The following is a 17,438-nucleotide window of genomic DNA, read 5'->3' as shown; positions in this document are numbered from 1 at the left end:
GAATGTTATAAAATTTTAAACTCCCTTCTTTCCTCAAGAAAAACCTTAGCTTTGTACTACTGCATAGATGTTAGGAGGGGGGGGTAAAGGGGGAGAGAGAGAGGATGAGTGAATGAAAAACAGTCAAACTGAGGTTAGCCATGTTCTATTTCTTTGTCCTATATGATTAACTTTCTGCCTTCAATGGTAAGGCCAATCAATCCTGATTGAATTATCCAATATTAACAGCTGAAAGTGATCAAAAGTAATGGTGAAAACATAGCACCAATCAATAAATCAATGCAAATGATTCAGTTCCTGGAGATTCGATCAAATAAAAGAGATAGATCAATTTAACCACTGAGCAAATTAAGTGGAAGTTGGTGGAGCACCAATTTACTTCAAAAGCCCCGCAGGCCCACAAAGCAGAGAAATGAGGTGGTGGAGAAAGGGACCAGTTCCAGACCCACATGCTCACTTGACACAATTTATACTCCTGAGATCCCTGAAGCTATTTGATGTGTTTAGGGGCTGCGATTTCAGCCCCAAGAACAAGAGATACGGAGGTCCGAAGGATTGGAGGAAATGGGAGAGCCCAGGAGGAGACAGGAAGTACGCCCCCCACACTGTGCTCCCAGACCATCACTACGGAACCCAGCGATGGCAGGCCCAGACAGGGCAATCTGGGGTTCCAATCTGGGGTTCCCCAAGGAAGACCACATGATAAGAGGCAAAGCAGGACAGGGTTTTGGGTCTTACAATTGGAGTGCGGATAATGAAAGAAATTTCAAACTCCATTAGAAATAAAAATAAAATAAAATAAGATAATTGAAAAATACACAAAAGTTGTGAGGAGTATCAGAAGCAAAATAGTTTAAGGGCACTTCTAGCTTTAAAGGCACAATTTTCCATTCCTCAAGTTTACAAAAGATCGGCCTGATTCAGAGAAAAATATGACAGCAAACCAAAACAAACCTTTCCCCAACTCACCCCCAGATCCCACCTTGTCTCTGATGGAGGGGCAAGATAAAGCTTTTTCTTTTGGTCACCTATCCTTAATTTAGGGTGTGTGGAGAGAAGGGGCAGGTTGTTTTGAAATACATTTCTGAAAGCAAATATAAATGTTTTGTTTTATGGTTATATGCTAGAAAGAAAAAAGGAAAGAAAAAAGCCCAAGACTCTTTAATCCCTTGAAAAAGATGAATGTTTAAAAATAAGAATTTTAACCTGGATACCAATTAACATGAAACCATGTCAAGGTATGATTAATTGGGAAATTATTCCAGTAGAACTAGAGCAGAGAGCTAAGGAAAATTCTGACGTGTCTGAGATAGAGATTTCATTTCTAAGTAATGATGACTCTTGATTTTGTTTACTTAGGTCAGCACTAGGGAGCAGGGAGAGGGTCGGGGAGCCAATGTTCACCCAATGCCTGTTTTGCTCTACATTCTGCACTGAGTGCTCAGTATGAGCTCCTCTGCTGCCCTCTCTCACCAGGATCCTGGGAGTTAGGCAGGAGGCCTTGTTGTTTCCCACATGCCCATTTTACAGATGGCAACACTGAAGCACACAGTTGATAGCTTGTAAGTGGCAGTGACCAAAATCAAACTCTGGTGCGTCTTCTCTGCAACTGACGCCATTTCCCTTGTACTAAGCTGCCTATAGAGAGTTGAAAGTGAATTAAAACAAATGAAAAAACCCATAGAAACTATTTTTTTAAACTACTAACCGTTTGAGACTTTATGGGTGGCTAACTCTCCCATAATCACAGATATCAGAAACACATCCATCCTTCAGAACTGGCTTGAATGCGTCCCACATGATGTCTTTCTTGAGTCTCCCAGCTGGAGAATAAGCATCTTCTCTTGGAATACTTATAGCAGTTTATTACATATTAGCTCATAGAATGGCTAATGATATGCATGTCTTATCTTTTCTAGTAGACTAAATATGATCTATTTCTAATTATTTTTGACATGTCATAGAGTGATTGGGATCATGGTCAGTTTAAAATGATGAAGTTACATTTTTATAAGTATTTTAATTAATAAATATATTTCCTTAATTAATAATGGCACGAGGACAATAGATGTAAATAGCGTAGCACTTGTGATTTTGACTATTAACAAGGACTCCTAAATGTCTCATCATGTATTAGTTAATAACTGGAGACAGAAATTGTATTAAATTTATTAAAAGGCTAGTTGAGGGGAGGAGCTAAGTTAGCCGGTGACCCAGTGACCGGCTCAGCAGCGACATTTCCATGCTGTATTGTCTTATAGGGCCCATCCTATGCGCACTGCTTCATTTTTCTTTCAGAAGTACGATCATAAGACCTGAGCACCAGTTAAGCTGTGGTGTGAAAAAGATGCATCAAGATCATGTAATTTGGTGGGAAAGTGATTTGAGAAAAGAAAACTAGCTGAAGAGACAATTGCCTATTTAAACGAAGTGATAGCGGAAAGAAAATCATGGTGTATCCTTCGGAATGTCAGATGATTACTGCATTTTGAGTGCGGAAAACACTGCATTCATGAGCTAATGAACGGGAAGGGTTGCGTATCACAATAAGTTTTTTTTTTTTTTTTTTTTTTTAGATTTTATTTCTTTATTTGACAGAGAGAGACAGAGCGAGAGAGGGAACACAAGCAGGGGGAGTGGGAGAGGGAGAAGCAGGCCTCCCGCCAAGCAGGGAGCCCAATGCAGGGCTCGATCCCAGGACCCTGGGATCACGACCCGAGCCGAAGGCAGACGCTCAGCAACTGAGCCACCCAGGCACCCCTCACAATAAGCTTTGATTCAAAAGGAATTCAAATACCAGAATCTCAGAGCCTGAAGTTCACGGAGGCCAATCCCCCCCTCCCTCCTGCTGGAATTCCCTCTATGTTCATTACATTCATAACATGGTGCCGGATGGAACTTTCTATGAAGACACATCAGCAGAGGATGATTGGATCACTGCCTTTGAATTGTAGCTTTTCTAGAGGCACCAATTAAACAGTAATTACTATATTGAAAGAAAGTGGCCTATTCAGCAGCATTTTTAACAAACACACTACTTGCTCACACCTGTATAAACCACTTTGGATACAAATATGCATTGTGGGATATTATTCTTGGACCACACCATCCATCTCTCAAAGCAGCTTCCCTAAGTTCGGCAGAAAAAGTTTTGAGGTCTATTAGGAAAACATGTGAAACATTCAACATATTCACTTGCTTTTAAAATAACAAAATGTTCATTTAGTTCAAATAATGCACTTTGATTCCAAAGCACATCTTCCCTACCAGCATGCTAGGTGGACATATATTAGAATTCCTTGCACAAACGAGGGAAAACTCTACCAAAAGAAAAAGACTATATCTTGCCAATAATTATACATTATCTATCTCTAAACTGGAATTTAGAACTTTTGGTCAGAAAGGGTTAGGGGTCATGTGAAGAACATAGCTTCCACACTGGCTAAAGGTGTGTCCTAGATTGAGTATTCCATAGAAACAGAGGTTTTTGTCTTGTTTAATTCTAAAAGGAGTTGGGGTCTGTGATGTCCAAAAGACGATGTCTGAGTCCTTGGTCTCCTGAAGATGAACAGTATATAATGAGGAATTATCTGAGTTCAGACTGGTATTGTAGGCAATAGCAATGAAAAGAACATACACACTCGTGTGTGTGTGTTGGGTATATAATTTTATACCCAAAAAAGCACTTCTAATCACAAAAAAATGCTTTCACATTTTTAACTGGGCATAAGCAGTAAGAAAAATGTAAATTACTTATGGTCATGAAATCATTTGTGCGCCATTAAAAGATATACCATCATTATATTATGAGGTGATTTTGAAATGCTCATCCTAGATTTACCCTAGTATTCTCACCCTGATAGAAGAGTCAAATAACTATATGCTTTCAGGGGTGCCTGGGTGGTTCAGGGGTGCCTGGGTGGCTCAGTTGGTTAAGCATCTGCCTTCAGCTCAGGTTATGATCCCAGGGTCCTGGGATGGAGCCCTGTGTCAGGCTCCCTGCTCAGTGGGGAGTCTGCTTCTCCCTCTCCCTCTGTCTCCCACCTCTCTACCTCGCTCATACTCTCTCTCTCTCAAATAAATAAATAAAATCTTTAAAGAAAAAAGCTATATGCTTTCAATCTCTAATAGGATTTCAGTTCTTGAACATTTAGTTTTATAATCTCTTACGAAAAGTCCTCATTTCTGAACTTCAGTGGCATAAAAAAGTAGATGAATATGAGTTCAAGTGGTATGTATAATGTGTATCAATTTTAAAATTTGCATTTATTTCCCATACCAAAGCACGAACCAAAGTGGGCTGATAAAATGGCTTCATTTTTCATTTTTCTACTCCTACGATTTTGGTTACCAATTTAATTTTCTACTGTTACCTTAATTTCAGTTGATTTCCTCCCCTCATTCTAGAAATTAACAAAACTATTATGGTTTTTGTACAGTTATCATACCCACTTTTTATGTAGGAAATAAATCAATCTTTAAAAATTACATTAATTCCATCCTCTGAGCACAGGTGTAAAGGTAATTTGGGTAATGAAAGCAAATGTATAGGACTGTGAACCCCTGAGGGTAAAGCATAAAAATCGAAACACTCTCAAAACTAGAAAAAGTAAAGTTAACTCTGATCCATTTTTCTTAATGTATTGAAACAAAAGCCACAATCGCTTTTTGGCCTTTTGGCTAAGATTAAGTGAAACCAAGAGCTACTGCTACTATTGGAGATTTTAGAAAATAGACCTATATAGATATGCCAGTGACTGTGGTATTCGCTTTCTAAAAATTATCACATACTAACTATAAAAACTGTTCTATCTAAGGGATGATGCATATACTGAGCTTGAGTATTCATATCAAGACCAAAAATGTAGGGCACCTGGGTGGCTTAGTTGGTTGAATGTCCAACTCTTGATTTTGGCTCAGGGTCGTGAGATTGAGCCCCGCAGCTGGCTCGGCACTCAGCAGGGAGTCTGCTTGAGATTCTCTCTCTTCCTCTCCCTCTGCTCCACCTCCCCCAAAAAAGACCAAATATGTGTGATTCTGAGTTACGGGATTAGAAAAGGAGTGCTCACAGCTTTGGATTATGGACTAAGTCTTATTGTGGCCCAGATCATAATCTGAATGAATGAGTCAAGAATGATTTGAGACATGTTTGACCTTCTAAGATCTTAAAGAGTCAGAAAGAGTTGTGTTTTGTATTGTATCTTATAAACAACAGTCCTCAAAGTGTGGCTCAGGGACCTCTGGAGTCTCCTAGATCCTCTCAGGGGGTCTGTTATGTCAAGATTATTTTCATAATAGCATTAAGACATTATTTGCCCTTTACACTCTCATTATCTCATGAGTGCACAGCAGAATTTTCTAGAGGCTATTTGACAAGTGATGACATCATCTCTCTGATAGCCAGTAGAATCTTATGTGTGTATATTCTTGTGTTTAAAACATCTTTCAATTTTGATTTCTAATATGGAAATATCAATGGACAATAACCCACATAAATCAAAGCCCTTTGTGGTCATCAATCGTTTTAAGTGTAAAGGCATCCTGAGATCAAAGATTTTGAAAACCACAGGTCTATACTAATTGTAGAAAAGAATGAATCTGTACATTCCATGAAACCCTGAAATACACTATAAAAGAAACCTGGAGTCCTGAAGGATGTGTTTAACTGCTTAGTTTTGTCTGTACTACCATGGGCTACAGGCTTACTATGGCCATAGTGTTGGGTTCTTTTAATGAAAGACATTGAAGTCTTACCACCAGGTTAGCTGTATTAGAAATCTACTAATACAGTATAAAGGTGCAATTTTGTTGCAAACTTTTTCAAGAACATTAGATAGAAGTCAGTCTCTATAGAATCTCTACAACTTTGATTTTAACCTATTATTAATTCTGCTCCACAGCTTACATGCTAATTAAGTATCACTAGGTGTATCGGCCATATCCTTTACAGACTCATAAAAACCCAAATGACCTATCTTTTGATACATATTGTAATAAGAATATATTTTCAAACAGAAATTTAGGTTATATTAAGAAGATACACTTTTCGACAATAGTCTAACTTGGTCAATCTTCTATATTCAATTCCCAGATGTGACAGAGTAGAAATCTATTTAGAAGTGATAAAAAGTAAGACAGCAACTTTAATTTCAGTCCACTGACACCATTGTGACAATGAAATGGGCTCACCCATTCTTTCAAATATTTTTTATTTCACCTCCTTAATTTGCTATTTGTTTACTTATAGAATGATAACAGATAATAAACTGTAAATTCCTCATTTTGACACATAATTCACATAAATCTGGCTTCCCCAGAGCCCAAGGAGGTACAAAGCTGTCCCAGGGTCCACAGTGTAAGATGAGAAACTAAGGAGGGGTGGGGCTCTGAGTTCCTGCTTCATCCAGATCTGGTTGAAGCAAATCAATGCAAAAAATTACTCCTTTCCCCCTTTTGGGCTAAATGACTTTATTGTTAATCATGATGCTCATAATAATAAAATAAGTTTGTGTTCGAATCCATTCTCCTCTAAGGGCTCCAACAAAATTTAGCAAAAACATGTTACTCATATAATTTCATTAGAAAAATGAGGATAGGTATTATGCCCATTTTTCAGATGAAGTAACAGAAAAAACAAAACAAGAGTTAATTCTCCTTTCACAATAAATAACATTTCTAGGGTAGCATCCAGGTCTCTTACCCATATTTTAACTACCAGTCTATTGCCAAGAGTAATAAAACCAACCAAAATTTGTATTGTATTTTCTGGTTTGTACCTTAGATTCAGACCTATTCACTTCATTTTTACCCAACAGCAACCCCATAAGTGTTACACTTGTCTATCATTTCTTCGTATCTGAGGTTCAGAGACATTAGGGACCCATGCAAAGTCACATATCTAGCAAGTGGACACTCAAGGCTAAACCTAATGTCTTTGGATGCCAACATTTTAACTAGGAGGCTGTTAGTGAGTAATAATTGTTCTAGTCCATTAAGTGGAAGAAACATACTAGACAAGAGTACAGCTTCTTTCTTCTCTTCCCTTCTCCCTTCCAATTTTGAGCCCCTCAGGACAACAATAACTTGGACATCCATCCAGCCTGGAGTCCAGTGGGAACAGAACATGAATAAAACAGCATTGGGGAGAATGGGCCATGACAGCGAGGTGAATGATCCCACAGTCCAATAAACCTGACCCCTAAGCCTATCACACTGGGTCAGAAGGTCCAATTACAGGTCTGTTCCAGTTCTTTTTATGACTGACAGCAGCCAGAGGCAAAATTACTTTGGTGTCTGTTAATCCAGCCTCTAATTTTCCCTTTGCCCCAATACACACAGAGCATCCTGGTGGCCCAGGGTGAGTGATACTGTGAATCCAGAGTTAAAGTGCCCTTGTTGCCTAGAAGAAGAGCAACTGAGTTCAGTCCCGGTTCTCCTCATGGGGACATTACCTGCAGCTCTGTTTGGAAGAAAAACTTCTGTGGACATTGTGTGCAGTCATAGATCTTGTCTTCTTGTCCATGGGCAGAGAAAATATGCTGCTGCAACTTGTTTGCTTGAACAAACACTGAAATGATAAAAGGATGGTGAACTTTGGGTTATTTTCTTTCTGCAATGCCCTCAGTCGATGTCTCCCCGTGAAGAGCCCCAGACTGAGCAACCTCAATGGCACACCTTCTGGGTGTGACCACTGCCAGGGACTGGGGAGGGCCGAGTCACACCTGCTCGTGGTTGGGTCGCTGGCTTTTGTGAAAGTGCACTCTACCAAGTGCCTAATTCAACCCAAACAGCTCCAAAGTAAAGGTTTATCGAGGCCCCGCTCCCTATAAATCTTAAAAATAAAGCTGAAAACTGTCAAATGCACAACACGGTCTGAACAGAAATGACTCTTATTTCTCAGCAACCCACAGGTTAAGAAATCACAGATGCCAAAACCCTGTTTATTGTATTTGCCTAAAGTTATAGCTAGCAAACAGTTCTCTATTTAAATGTGTTAATGCTAAAAATTATATCCCACAGCTACTCTGGGGCACTGTCTATAAATGTGAAACAGAACTGCAGGTAAATTCTCTTTGGATACTTTAAGATCAACTCAGCCTACACACTGAATGCAAGGGTTTCAATAATATAAACATGTTCAATTTTAATGACTACAAAACAAGGCCCTAAGACTGTGTAACAGTTTACCTAGGAGACATACTATTAATAATTAAATTGTATATGCCAGAGGCAGTGTTTGGGTTGGCAGAACTGACTTCTGATGGATGCCTGGTGCACTGTGACCTAAAAAAGTTTGTATCTACAATATTAATCTGTATAGGCAGGGAAAGGATTTATTAAAGATGTTGGCATTTGACTTTGACTCCACTCTAATCATTAAAATTATTCTAATTGCCCGCCAACCCAAAATATTAGAATATTGTTCTTGTGAGTCATACATTTTAATCACATTTCTCATTACCTTAAAAAACTACTCAGATTTCTTCTCTCCCACCTAACACACTTTATATTGGAAGTTTTTTTTTGTTTTTTTTTTTAATTGTTATTTCTAAAATTACTTCAAGATACACTAAAACAATTCAGGTCTGTCAGCACAGAAAATGCAGACTGCTCATGTTTAATGCATTTTTGTCTCTTACCTACATCAACAAAAAGAAATGGGGTTTTTATACAGATTTGCAACTAATCTCCATATAACTTAGCACATTTTATGAGGCTTCTGGCTACAACATCAAATAACTATTTTATTAGGGGTCTTAATCATGAGGCGATCTATGACCCAGTCCTCCTGATGAAGACTTATTATGAGCTTTTATAAAGAACTCAGACTCCTGACTCATGGTATCTTAAGATAAATACTATGTTATGGTAAAAATATAACAATATATATTTTTATCTTAACTACGGAGAACAAACTGCTGGTTACCAGAGGGGAGGAGGGTGGGGGGATGGGTATAATAGGTGATGGGGATGAAGGAGGGCACACGTTGTGATGAGCACTGGGTGATGTACGGAAGTGTATACTATATTGTACACCTGAAACTAATAGAATACTGTATATTAACTACCTGGAATTAAAGTAAAAACTTAAAAAACTAAACAAAAGAATTTTAAAAAGCAAGCCTTCCCCCCACCCCGAACCCAATACATATTTTTAAATACAAATCGAAACAATAAAACAAAACAAAACAAAACAAAAAACAGTTCCATGAGGGGTGGCTGATGAAATTACTGAACAAGAAGGAGCCTCACAGGCAAATGTTGAAGACAGAGCCATCAGGACACTCAAGTTCTACTTGTGGTAACTGGGCAATGAACATGGCCCCTCTCCTATTTTGTCACAGGATAGAAATCTATAGGCTGAACACAGAGAAGGTTAATAATCAATGTCTGGAATCTCGCTGTGCAGACAAAGAAGCCAGTTTTGAGAGAAGGATATATTTTTGTTTTGTTTTGCTTTTTTTTTTTTTAGAAATAAGAGGAAACATAGCCTTGAGGGGCTTGACCATCAAGTTCAAGACATATGCAAAATGATCACAAAGGATTTTCCAAAATAACTTCCTCACTGTTGGGGGAGTACCAGAAACGTGTGTGATCATATTTCAACCCCTGTGGGGTTCAAATTATAGTTTCTGATTTACATTTTTTTTTTTTTTGCCACTGCTGCTGAAGACTCTAGTGCTACAACATCCAATAAAAGTTTCTTCTCAAAAATGTACATTTATAGCAACTTCTACTTTTAAAATCCAATTTCATAGGAAATAAACGCCTCATCTAATCTGTTTATCTAATCTGTTTTCTAGTTCAAAGAATTTGGGAAGGCTTTAATAATATCTTTTTTATATCTTATGGGGACTGTTAGAAAATTCTCCGTGTTTCAATAACAGACATGGGCTGGGTAACATGACTGCATTCTAGTCAGACGGCTTGCGATTCAGAAGCCGCTTGGTGCAGGCACTCTCTGACTTGGTGACCTTTCAACACCAAGAGGAGAAAAGTGAACAGAGCCTGGATGTCGTTTTTCCAGATGGAAAAGTGCAAAGTTCTGCAAGAGCTTGAAATGCCATTTGTTCATCCTGACAGTTAACCTTCCTGCCCGTTTGAGCCTTTAAGTAGGCAGCAATCAATGTTAATCAGCAGAAATCAAACATCTTCTCCCTAAATTGAACTGAAGTCATATCCGTAAAAGGCCGCAGCAGTGGGGATATGCTTTGGTAGGAAAGATGTGATCTGGCCATGGAGCTTTCTAGAGTTTCCTACCTGTGAAGCAGACGGGGCACTTGAAGGTACCTCCCATCCCTTCGAAGCTGTGCTCGATCAGATGGCACTGGAGTTTGGCAGGGGAGTCGAAGGTCTGGCTGCAGAGTTTGCATTCATGGTTCAGTCCTTCATCTGTTAAGGAGAATACATAAGCAGAAAAGTTGAAACCCCCCACATCTTTAATAGACGAGTGAATTCACTGTAATAGCACACATTAAGTGATTTCCATCACCGAATAGAAATATATAGTAGCGTATAAGGGTTTTGGTTATTATTTCACATTACCTATGAATTTATATCAATTTAAAACATTTCTGGAATTCAACCTCCAAAGATAATCAGAAGGCAGAGTTTGTCTTAGGGTAATGCATTTTGTTCAGCTTTTCCGGTATAATTAGATGTCACTATTATGGCGTATTCTTTTCACCATTATGTTTTTATGGCTGTGTGTTTCTGAAGTCCTAAAATAATGGACCCATAGAAAATTGGACAGCTTCTTCCTCAGCCCTCTCCTCTGGTTTACTTAGAAGGTTCTACAAGTTTCTATTTCTAACTATAACGTTTTTAGTGGTATTCCCACAACTTTCTTTTTCTCTTCCCAAGATGTTCAGGCAATTTTGAAATATTATTCATGCTTATAGCATATCCTATAAGTGCTTTATTTTTTCTGCTTGGGACTCCCAGTTCCCCATATCTTCTCAGTTCAGTGTTCTCTCTACACTTTGTAAGACAGTTTTAATTTTACCCGGTAATCCAGACTGCCTTCCTTCAAAGGAGCTTCTACGAGCAACCTCACTTTTGACTCATCCTGGATTTTTCTTTGTATCTTAGGGACAAGATGATAGAAAAATATTTTGATGTAATAATAATTGCTACATAACGTGAAGAGTTTCTGTTGTTGGATGCCATTATTATGTTGCTTTTGTCCTCATTAAAACCTTCCTGCCATTTAAAATTTAAAGATTATTCCAACTTATTTCAACTTGCAATTATAAGAAATGAAAACCAGTAGCAGTAGAATGAACCACCTCACATTTCTTTAGTGTTTTCTAAATTGTTTTAGACACTGTTTCTCTAAGTGCCCACACATAGAAATTAATTTAACAACTACAATCAGTCCCATTTTATAGATGAGAAAAATGAGACCCAGAGAGTTTAAGTGATTTTTTTCCGAGTCAAAGGGGCAATACTTGGTGGAGCTGGAACTGAACTCCAGGCATCCTGGCCTCAGGGTCCAGGATCTTAGCAAATAAGCTCTGCCATACACCAGCTCCCAGACGACTTCTCAGAGAGAGGAAGGGCTGAGGGGCTGCGATTTAACCTAGCTTGTTATCAAGTTATACTTTTATCTTCTCCTATTTGCAGTGATTAAAAATGTTATTAAGGAACATGAGTGTCAGATATTCTCGGTCTAGGGAATGAAAGGCATATTCACACCGTGGGGGCAACAAGTCTATCCTCCAAACGTATCTCCTTCCGTGCAACACAACACGCACGTGTAAGTCCTTCGCCCGCCGATATTACTGGCAATACAAAGGCTCAATTACAAAGTGAATTATTATTAGCTAACTAGGAGTAAAATCACTCTATTTGTATTCCTAATCTTTCTTCTCACACAAGTATGAGTCTTTAGAAGCAGAAGATTGGAATTTGTAAAAAGAGAAGCAAAGCACTAATTAAGCCACCCAGTACTATCTACATTTCACAAGAGATAAAAACCTACTCTGTATTTGGGTGGCACAGTAAATTCCTTGATTATAATTATGTAAGAAGGAGTTTAATTGTGCATATTGACATGACAAGGGGTTATACAAAAAGCGTTAGGGATTATATAAGATCAAGAGGTTTCATCTGTTCCTTTCTCTCTCTCTCTTTTTTTAATCCTAAAGTCACCAACATTTTTCCAAATTTTAGATATTAAGAAATATCAGGAACACAACTGATTGTAGGGACTTAGGTCAGTAAGTTGATCAACAGAAAAACTTGCCAAATTTAAATGTTTTCTATTTCCTCAATGCTGCATACCTTACTTTGGTGATAAGAAGGTAACCAGGAGTTCAACTTTCATCTTTAAATCATGTGTTTGGCACAAGAACCAAGATGCGGCCAATGGGTGTGAGCAGATATACACATTTGTTCCAGAATTCTTAACCTTACAATATTTGTGAAGAAACATATATAAGCCTGGTTGGCTTTCTAGGGGATAATGACTGACTGTTCTGTGAACACAAAGTGAATTATGCAAGTTAGAATGATCTTTAATGTGATGTTATGTTTCTTGACTCTGAGTATTTTGTTTGGAAAACTAATAGGAGAAATATATATGTGTATGAATACAAAGAAAATGTCCTCATCAATTTTTATTTATTTCCTATCCTGAAAACAGAGAAGTTCTATCCCAAACCATTACATTATCTAAATTTAGTCAAGTGAATTCACAAGAAGGTGACACAAAGTCTTAAAGCATTTATGCATTATTAGTGCAGACTTAGTTTTCATGAATCCCATATTTGGTGAAGGCACTAAGTGATAGCAATGTTAACAATAGCTTCCAGCATTTTCAGAACTCTTTATAGTGTAACAGCACATTTTAATATTGAAAAAAAAAACATGTTGGGAGTTCTACCTGCCTTTCATTTCTATGTTCATTTCTATGTTAGAGGTCTTTTCCAACAAATAACTTTTCCTAGCTATTTGAGTAAGATAGAAAATATATCTGAATTACTACACAGCAAATGGTAGATAAGCGAAAGCCAGTGTGCTCTAAGCTAGACAGGGCACACATCTACAGCTTTCTCCCACCTTTATTAACTTCCCTACTCATTTTCCCTGTGCTCACACTTGCTTATTTACACAGGGTCGAATGGATAATGAGAGAGTGACAGAAGGACCCAGAACATTTTTACCACCGGTTAACAGAACTCATTTTGTATTTTTTAACTGAAGAAGAGGGCAGAGATAGTAATGGCAAACTAAGAAAATGTATTTATAATAAGAATTTCAAAAGTTTATCCTTACCCTCAGAGTCTCTGTTTAACTCAGCTCCCGTATATTCTCTATTTACATTGTGTGGTGAAGAGCAGGGTCTTAATTTTTAAGGAAATTCTAAAAAATCCTCAGTACTGGGGGATCTACTTTAGGTAAGCCCCGTTTCCTTTCAAAACTGAGCTTCTCTCTTCTTGCTATCTGGTAGGAGGGGGTAAGGAACTAGAAAGTTGCACTGTGGCTTTAATTTAAAGTTGATGTTCAGGACGCCTGGGTGGCTCAGTCGGTTAAGCGTCTGCCTTCGGCTCAGGTCATGATCCCAGGGTCCTAGGATCGAGTCCCACATCGGGCTCCTTGCTCAGCGGGGAGCCTGCTTCTCCCTTTGCCTGCCACTCCCCCTGCTTGTATTGTCACTCTCTCTCTCTCTTTCTCTAGCAAATAAACAAATAAAATCCTTAAAAAAAAAAAGGGCACATTTAAAAATAAATAAATAAATAAAGTTGATGTTCATGAGGTGCTGCTATCAACACCTCTGATTTCAGGCAAACTTGAGCCTTAGGCTCGGGATTTTGCCAATGGAGCCACAACTTGCACCTTGTCTTTTTATCTCCCTTCTTCCTAAAGGTGCCAAAAGCCTAAAAATTCAATCAAAGTAACCATTTCTGCTCTCCGGAAAGGTAGCAGCTGACAGTAATTGGATAATACAGTCTGACTCATTTATTAAAAAGAGATTCTGAGTCAATTGATTTAATAACCATTACAATATTCCATTAAGGATATAATAGGCTAGTGCAGCCTATTTTTTTTTTTATTGAGTTACAGAGGAGATCTATGGGTGAAATTTCTAGATTTTTCTTCCCTTTTTGCTTATCTATAGTCTTCAGATTTTCCACAATGAGTATAATTTGCCTTTGTAGGTGACTTTGAAAGTTAAAGACTAAAAAGCACTACCCTCTCTAGACCCTATTAACTACAACACTGAAATTCTGATGGCCAAAAGGTTACATAGGAAATGGGCAATAGTCTGAACACTACTAGGCTGACGTGTATTCTAGCCAAGTACATGTGAGAGCAGGGATTAGCACAGGGAAAGGGAGAAAGAAACATCAGAGTGTAAATTTAGTCAAATGAATGAGAAGAATATGGAGCTTTCATTATAAACCTGCATCTTTCCAGAACAAAGAGAAAAGCCCTGTTTGTTGTGTGCTGGTGGAGGGGAGCATGTGTGTGGCCAGCACTGTTGGTCCAAGGCCAGGAAGGGCAAGAGTGAAGCTGTCGCCACTGAGAACATGTTGGAGGCCAGCGACTTCCCATCCTGGTCAACCACTTGAAAGCATGACCAAAGATAGCGTGGGTATAATTGAGAAATAATTTCCCATGCACAGAAATTTCAGCTCAAATAATTGCTTCCACTTGTTAATCTGCATTTAAGTGTGAACATAAATGTAAACAGGAATCAAGTCTACATAGAAGACACTGATGCTAATGTAAATATTTACTTTGCTATTAAATGTTGCAAAGGAAAAGAGTCTGAATACATAATTGCAATACAACCTCAATGCTTTCCTTCGGGAATGTGATGATCATGTCCAAAACTTTGTGCTGTAAGAACAAAATCTGTTTATGGGAGGCCAGTTCAAAGGGGAATGATCATTTCTATCTCTCCAATTTATAAAACGTGGACCAACACAACCATTAATCAGCCAGCTTTGTAACAGAAAAAAATAATAGTTGCCATTTGGATGCTCAAGCACAACTCAAGTTATAAGCTCCAACATGGCAATTGTTAGCATAACAGAAGACACTGACATTTCAATATAAGCTTTAAACAAGAGAAACACTTTAAGCAGCCTCCAGACTGTGTGTCCCATGTTTATACTCCTTTTCCTTCAATAAAAACAAAAATCTAGAGCAGCTACAAGCAAATGTTCAGTGGTTGACTTACATGCAGCTGTTATCCCAGGAATCACTGGGGGCCCCCTTATATCGTCTTATCAACACTGCAGCCATTACGGAGGACCAATTTGTAACGGTTTATAAGTAGAACTCCTTCTCTTATTTCCCCTCGAGACTGGCCAGAAGGGTCCTCCAGCTTCTTCCACTGCACAAATCTATAGGCTAAAGTCCAAAGATACAAACCCTTCTCGGTGCATCATCATGTGGCAGAGGCCATACTTAAAAGCTCTGATCTGAGTGGGAGTACACTCTGCCCTTGGAATCCAAACAGAGGAATCAAATGCCCTGCGGTTGTAATTTTTCCAGTTCGAATGCATATACCAGTATATCCTTACATATATTTTTAAATCCAAGAAAACTATGCCCTAAACCAATTCCCAACCCCCAACCCTTAACCCTGCTTCTCCTCTTCCTGGAGTTAATTTCCAAGCACACATTTATAAGCTAGGGGTCTGAGGAGTAACAAAGAAAAGCCACACATGACAAAACTCACCCCTCGGCTACACCGGCTCACCCTAGAAACCAGGAGGAGAAAAATAGGCAGACGGTACTGTAATTTGCCATGCACACAGCCATTGCGTCTCTCTAGGTCCATAGCGCTCAGGCCACTATGATTTGTTGCGTTCCATACGGTGCATACTTCACGCCCGCAACACAAACATGCAGAGGTGCTAATTTGGCAATGGAGACTATTATTTAGGCCTCAAGGTCTGCCAGTAGATTAGTCATCAAGCCCCCAAAGTCAGGCCGAATTTGAGAGCCCTGAATATTATGTGAACCCTTTCTTACCCTAGTTAAAAAGCTCTATTCTGTTCCACTGCACAATGCAACGTGCAAACGAAGACTGACGCTAGCTCCTTCCTGGATTTTCTCACTGGCAGTATGGGAATGTGTGCCACCGTCAGGATTGCTATGCCACACAAGAGAGGAATACGAGATACAAGTGTAAGACACACTGTAAGAGAGAAAGGGCATTGGGGATACTAGGAGGAAATGAGCACCAGGTGCCTAAACTTTGACTAGCCACACGTGCCACCCTTAGTTAGGTATCCCGAGAAAAGCAAAATGATATGCATCCTGTGTGTCTCGGCCAGAATTTGATTTCAAGGAGCCCTACAAGGTGCAAGGCTGCATTTAACTCAGTTACTCCCTGGTTTTGGCCCATGGTCTTAAAGGCTACAGTGCTTTTGGACTTTATAAGCAAAGCCACTGATACCGACACTGTTATTTCCTGTCTTGAACTTCTCATTATCAGCAGGGCTGGAGCAGGAAATGATTCAACTGGGGTAGGCTGCATTGTACCCAGCAGATTTTAAAGAGCCCAGGGGCTGCCTGGAGCCCCATAAACATCAGCAGCTTGGAAACTAGCAGGAGGTCCAGGTGGGCCGGGATGGGAGAGGCAGGCAGTGGGATTTTAGATGCTCTGAGATGCAGTATTGTCCAATTCCTTGGCTATTATTATCGGTCATGGGTATTAGTTATTTGAACATTCTCATGTAGGAAAAAACACTGGAGTACTGTTCAAACAATACATAATAAAACAACCCACTAAAAAGTGGCTTCCCTCCACCTGTGGGGACTCAGCAGCGATATTTTGGCACACGTCTGAAATTAAGGATGAGCATGTGGACAAAAGACATCTTTCCCAAAACTGACCAGTGTGTTGGCACCTCCAGGTCGTCAGCCTTTTCTTCTCTACTTTCCTAATCAAAACATGAGCCCGCAGTTGAAGCCTCAGAGAAAACATACAGTGCCAGCAAATAGCTTTAAAGTTAAAAAGCTGGGCTTCAAGTGTTTTCATTTAAGAAAAAAAATCAGGTTTTGGTAATGCACTGATAAAATCACTTTGAGCTCCATTCACTCCTCTCCCCAAGAAAAAGTGTTCTTAACTAAGAAAACAAGAAAGAAGCATATGTTTCTCAGTAAAAATACTGTTAGCCCTGACAAAGGCAAGGATGGGGAGAGGGTTAGGAGCGAGGACGGCGACCAACTTAAGTCTGAAATACATCCCTTTGATCTGTTTCTGTAGAAAACAGAGAGGCTTTAAAAAAATTAGTTTGTGGTATAAAGCTTTACCTTCAGTATATGCCACTGTATTGCACCAAAAGGGATCCAGTTTACTTGAAGTCAATTTTCCCCCTTCTTTCTGCTCACTTGAATACATGAAAGTAACCTTTTTTCTTTTACAAAGTTTTCACCACCTAATCTTCAGTGCTGCAATGTTCACTGCCTTGACA

The 17,438-nt window shown here is 39.0% G+C and overlaps 1 protein-coding gene across 3 annotated transcripts in view; it reads right to left on the bottom strand.

Annotated features, from left to right (window-relative positions):
* Nucleotides 1-17,438, bottom strand: part of ZNF521 (zinc finger protein 521) — a 272,409-nt gene that overhangs the window by 18,963 nt on the left and 236,008 nt on the right. For all 3 annotated transcript variants that reach the window (XM_025886837.2, XM_073898389.1, XM_073898391.1), the window contains 2 exons: nucleotides 10,261-10,392; nucleotides 7,452-7,567 (listed from right to left, as the gene is read on the bottom strand). In XM_025886837.2, the coding sequence (XP_025742622.1) occupies nucleotides 7,452-7,567; nucleotides 10,261-10,392 (248 nt within the window). The remainder of the gene's footprint in view (nucleotides 1-7,451; nucleotides 7,568-10,260; nucleotides 10,393-17,438) is intronic.

The sequence above is a fragment of the Callorhinus ursinus genome, unplaced genomic scaffold, assembly GCF_003265705.2.
Source record: "Callorhinus ursinus isolate GAN/ISIS: 27379988/994484 unplaced genomic scaffold, GSC_fseal_2.0 scaffold11, whole genome shotgun sequence".
NCBI lineage: Eukaryota > Metazoa > Chordata > Mammalia > Carnivora > Otariidae > Callorhinus > Callorhinus ursinus.
The sequence above is the reverse complement of the archived record's forward strand: the minus strand, read 5'-3'. Positions and strand labels throughout refer to the sequence as shown.